General features: G+C 43.6%; 1 protein-coding gene across 6 annotated transcripts in view; it reads left to right on the top strand.

Moving 5' to 3' along the window:
• SFMBT2 (Scm like with four mbt domains 2) overlaps positions 1 to 4565 on the top strand; it is a 300595-nt gene extending 296030 nt beyond the window's left edge. For all 6 annotated transcript variants that reach the window (XM_040413315.1, XM_040413318.1, XM_040413313.1 and 3 more), the window contains one exon: positions 4361 to 4565. In XM_040413315.1, the coding sequence (XP_040269249.1) occupies positions 4361 to 4501 (141 nt within the window). In that variant the 3' untranslated portion in view covers positions 4502 to 4565. The remainder of the gene's footprint in view (positions 1 to 4360) is intronic.
• The last annotated feature ends 1435 nt before the right edge of the window (positions 4566 to 6000 follow it).

Here is a 6000-nt window from a genome sequence, read left to right on the forward strand (position 1 = left end):
GCCGTGAATGAGGGACCTTGGCACGAGCGCAAGTCTCGCAAGCTGCCACAAAACCCTCAACCGACTTACGAAGCGCAGGCCACCAGAATCTCTGAGCGATGAGATCCAGTGTGGCTCTTGCCCCCGGGTGCCCAGCAAGGACCGTGTCGTGGTGTTCTTTAAAAATCTTGTGTCTCAAAGCGAGAGGCACAAACAACCTCCCAGGAGGACAAAGATCAGGAGCTTCTGACTGGGCTGCCTGCACCTCTGCCTCCAATTCAGGAAAAAGAGCAGAGACCACCACACCTTCAGCCAAAATGGGACCCGGGTCTTCAAAATTCCCACCTCCCGGAAAACAATGTGACAGGGCATCTGCCTTCACATTCTTAACCCCAGGGCGGAACGTAACAACAAAATTAAACCTTGAAAAGAACAAAGACCATCTGGCCTGTCTCGGGTTCAGACGCTTGGCTGACTCCAAGTAGGCCAGATTTTTATGGTCAGTAAACACGGTAATAGGGTGTCTGGCTCCCTCTAGCCAATGGCGCCATTCCTCAAAAGCCAACTTGATGGCCAACAATTCCCTATCTCCCACATCATAATTTCTCTCTGCGGAGGAGAGTTTCTTTGAGAAAAAGGCACACGGTTGCCATTTGGCAGGAGAGGAACCCTGAGACAAGACCGCACCCACCCCTACCTCAGAAGCATCAACCTCAACTATGAAGGGTAACGAAATATCAGGTTGTACTAGGATGGGAGTGGAAGCAAAACTCTCCTTGATATTAGAAAAGGCCTTACGCGCCTCTACCGACCAGGAAGAAAAATCTACCCCCTTTCTGGTCATATCAGTGAGTGGTTTAACAACAGAGGAATAATTCAAAATAAATTTCCTGTAATAATTGGCAAAGCCCAAAAAACGCATCAGCGCCTTCTGATTCTCAGGAAGCTCCCACTCAAGCACAACGCGGACCTTCTCGGGGTCCATGCGAAAACCAGAAGCGGAGACAAGAAACCCCAGAAATTGGATTTCTGGAACCGCAAACACACATTTTTCCAGTTTCGCGTATAATTTATTCTCCCGCAGGATGAGCAAGACCTGACGTAAGTGTTCCTTATGAGTCTTGAAATCAGGAGAAAAAATCAAAATGTCATCCAAATACACTAATACAAATTTTCCCATTAAATGATAAAAAATGCTGTTGACGAAATGCTGAAAAACAGCTGGGGCATTCATCAAACCAAAAGGCATAACCAAATTCTCAAAATGGCCCTCAGGGGTATTGAAAGCCGTCTTCCATTCGTCTCCTTCTCTGACCCTAACCAGGTTGTAAGCCCGTCTTAGGTCTAATTTGGAAAAGACTTTAGCCCCAACAACCTGGTTAAACAGGTCCGGGATCAGAGGAAGCGGATAAGGATCACGAATAGTGATACTGTTCAGCTCCCTGAAATCCAGACAAGGTATTAAAGAACCATCTTTTTTCTTAACAAAGAAAAAACCAGCGGCAACAGGTGACTTCGAGGGTCGTATGTGTCCTTTTCTCAGACTCTCAGAGATATAAGCCCGCATAGCGACCCTCTCAGGTTGGGAGAGATTGTATAAACGAGATTTAGGCAGCTTGGCGCCTGGGATGAGATTAATAGGGCAATCATACTCCCTGTGCGGAGGTAAACCCTGAACTCCACTCTCAGAGAAGACATCCAAAAATTCAGAGAGGAAAGGTGGTACAGTCTTAGTAGAAACCTCAGAAACAGATGTTATGAGGCAATTCTCTCTGCAAAAGTTACTCCAACCATTTATTTGCCTCGCTTGCCAATCAATGGTGGGGTTATGTTTAGTGAGCCAGGGTAGCCCCAACACTAGAGGAGTAGGCAAACCGCTAAGGACGAAACATGACACATCCTCAACATGAGCATCACTCACAATTAAACGGATATTGTGAACTATGCCCTTTAATGATTTCTGAGAAAGTGGAGCTGAATCAATAGCAAAAACAGGAATATGCTTTCCCAAAGTGCATACCTGGAAACCATGAGTTATTGCAAATTGATTATCAATGAGGTTGACAGCTGCTCCACTATCCACAAAAATCTCACAAAAAATGCTCTTGCTCTCTAGCGCCACCCTAGCAGGCAGGACAAAACGGGAACTACAAGCAAACGGAAAACCTTCAATTTCCGCCTCAACCCTGCCAATAGTAACAGACGGAACATTTTTAAAAGATGATTTTTTCCTTTTTGTCTCTTTATTACTCCCAGAAAACTGCCTGAATCTCCTAGAGGGACAAACATTTGCCAAATGATTTATACCTCCACAACAAAAACAAACCCTCCCATGCGGGCTGAATCTTCTATTGTCAGAGGCAATCAACCCCAGCTGCATGGGCTCCTGCTCAGAAGGGGCTGACAGCGACTGAGACTCCTGCGCACAGAATGAGACCGCCGCACTGTCCTGGGACTGAGTATGACAGGAAGGAGAGATCTCTCGTCTCTCTCTAAGACGCCTGTCAATACGAACGGCCTGAGACATAGCAGAGTCCAAGGAGATAGGCCTCTCATGAAAGGAAAATGCATCTTTCAATCCCTCTGAAAGACCATGGCAAAATTGACTTCGGAGTGCAGCATCATTCCAACCAGTATCAGCTGCCCATCTACGAAATTCTGAGCAGTATATCTCTGCGGATTTTTTACCCTGGCATAACAGACGTAGTCTAGACTCAGCCAGAGCAATACGATCCGGATCCTCATATATCTGACCCAGGGCTAAAAAGAATTCATCCACTGAGCGGAGGGGCCGTGCCCCCTCCGGTAGCGAAAAGGCCCAAGACTGAGCGTTACCCCTGAGCAGCGATACAATGATCCCCACCCTCCGTTCTTCATCACCAGAAGAATGGGGAAGAAGGCGAAAATGGAGTTTGCAAGCCTCTTTAAAACGCACAAAATTCTCACTACCCCCAGAGAACGTATCCGGGAGCGAGATCTTGGGCTCAGCACAAACTCCATGAACGCAAGCTGAACCGGTCACTTGAAACTGAGAAAAAATCCTACGGAGATCAGCTACCTCCAATGAAAGACCCTGGAGGCGTTCAGCCAAAAGTGAAACCGGATCCATGCTTGAGACGGTTTTGGCGGCTGATAATGTCACGGATGGTGTACAGGAAACAAGACAATACCATATAAACAATGTCTCTCTGGATCCACAACTAAGAAACAAAGGGAGACCCCTGCAATAGACCTGCCGCTCTCCCTCACTGCTCAGCCTATGCGAACACCCCAAGGGTGAATGGCCGCATATCCACGTTCCTCGGCTATCTATTACCTGAAGACCCTAAAATAGTGAAGGGACACGACCACCGGCTCCCTACACTGACACGGAGGGAGTCAGGGTCACCTGGATCCAGAAAAGACAAAATCATAAATACATAAACAGCACTTATCTTGCAGACGACTGAGGACTGGGAACTGGGAACAGCACACTACTGCATTATGGGGAGGAACTTAAAGGGTAGCAATCAGTCCAACTGCATGACAGCTGAGATAGACTAACGAGATGAGAAACTAAACCAAAACAAAGAAATTCAAGGAGGAGGATCTGAGAAGCTCCTGTGAGCGCAACTCAGCTGTCTGGCTGTGACATTTACATCGGCATTGGAGATGCCGTCCGCTCCATCTTGATTGAAGAAAACCCGCCAAAGGACCCGTGGCGAGCGTGAAGACGTCACCACATGATCACACATGGTGATGTCATTGCGCTCGCCGCAGGTCCTTTGGCAGGTTTTCTTCAAATAAGATGGGCACTCCATGAGCAAGTGGATGAGGTGAGTATAATATATATTTTTTTTTAACCCCAGATTAACCCCTAAGCACCTGAATGTGAGCGTTGAATGCAGCATCTGAGGGGCTAAATGACAGGAGCAGCACGATCGCTGTTCCCCATCATTGCACCTGCTCCAAGCAATAAAAAGCGATTTTTGACGAAGTAATTCGTAACAAATCGAATTTCTTGATGACTAATCTTCAGTTTTCCTACAACTGATTGCAAGAGGCGTCAGTACAATACAAGCTGCTGTTTCTGATAACCTGGTACAGGATACCATAAACAGCGCCCCTCCTATAGGGCGGCTATAGGATATAGCTTCCTGCCACTCTGCATGGTATTGTTCCATAATTCTTTGTATAGGGATACTAACTTTATTTTTAATCCTTCTTAATTGATGGATTAATGGAATACTTACAGAACAGCAAAATATATGGTTTATTTCTAATGTATTATTACCAAAAGGCACATGGCTTCTATAAAGAGAATGTTGGTGGAGCTAAATTTGTGACTATACATCTAAGCATAGAAAGTATACTTAAACAAGACCTTTTTATATATTTTCAGGACATCGATGGACAAGCATTCTTACTTCTGACTCTTCCCACAGTTCAAGACTGTATGGAACTAAAACTAGGCCCTGCCATCAAGCTCTGCCACCAAATTGAGAGAGTTAAAGTGGCATTCTATGCACAATATGCCAACTAAACCCTTTGACACGTTTTGCTGTATCTAAACTAAATTCATTGTTAAGGTAAAAAGTGAGTTTACAAGAAAAAAAAAAAAGAAAAAGTCCAAACAATTTTTTTATTTTTACATTTTTAAGCATTTGTAGATATTGCAGCCATTTTTAATTTAGCTATGCCTAATCATAGCTATATAAACCACAGGAATCTTAAACAAAAGAAGAATTTTTGTCTTGTTTGATATAAAGGCATACTTTGACATGTCTGATCTTTTAGCAAAACTTGTAATCTTCTTTCATATTGAAAGCATGTGTTTTTCTTTACCGTGATCTGTGGCTTAAATGAAAGCTTTGATATAGTAGTTCACTTTCTTTCACTTCTTGTCATTTTAATACCAATCTGGCGAAAATAAAGTCTTTCACTGCAGGAGAAGTCTATCTTTCATTGCAGAGTAATAAATGGCAGGAGACTTCACTTGCAGTTAAACTGCCATTGAGCTGTAAAGTCAGGCTAGCTAAAGATGCATTTAGACACGCAGATGGAGCAGGCAATTATCAGGAAGGGACTGTTCCTTCCCAGTAACTGCCTACTCTTTGGTGGAAGTGAACGCTTCCAATGTATGGAAGCGAGCAATGGCTACTGCACTGTTTCACTGTTTCTGGGCAGCAAATCATTGTTCACACAGCACAATCTTCTGCCCAGAAATACTGCATGAACGATCATTTCACCCGATGAATGTGTGTTTTGTAGGGGCACATTTACATGGGCAGATTATTAAGAACGAGCATTTGTAGTAAGGTTTGTTCCTGATAATCTGCCATTAATAGGTATAGTTATCTGATTTAAAGATGCACTAACATGAGGCAAATGATAAGGCCAAGGTTTAATCTGGTTTAATTGTTATTACTGCTATCACAATACTACAGTAGGTAGAAACATGGGAAATATAGTGCTTAAGGCTCCTCCAGCATCAAGGATGCAATAGTACGTAGTTTCACAATGAAAATTAATGTGGGTCTCATTGTATCCAAACTAGGAATTATATATATGTATGTGTGTATATATATATATATATATATACACATACGCATATATACACACACACATATATAAGGACTTTTCAACATAAGCTGCCCAAAGGTATATATAAGTTAGAGCAGTATATACATCTGACCATTAAATTACCGTACTTTTATTTGGCACATTTAGCAGTTTGCTCTCTTACAGGCTGCATTCATAATTCTAGGTTATCTCTGAGCTGGTGGTGGGTGGAGTTGTCTCTGAGCAGTTGGTGTGAGACTAACACGTAACCATACTATTAGCTCCTCAATTTGCCTAGTCAAGCCTGTGCTGTCTGGTCTCTCTGCACTTCCCACCACCTTTTCCATAGACTTCTTTGGAATGACTATCTGATCCGTCAGTGAGCAGGCAGCCAGTTCATAAATTTCAGAAAGAAAGGGGAAAGGGGAGAAAACAGCTGATAATTCTACCACAAGGCATTTTTCTCTGGTATGATATACA

The sequence above is a fragment of the Bufo bufo genome, chromosome 1 (genome assembly GCF_905171765.1).
Source record: "Bufo bufo chromosome 1, aBufBuf1.1, whole genome shotgun sequence".
NCBI lineage: Eukaryota > Metazoa > Chordata > Amphibia > Anura > Bufonidae > Bufo > Bufo bufo.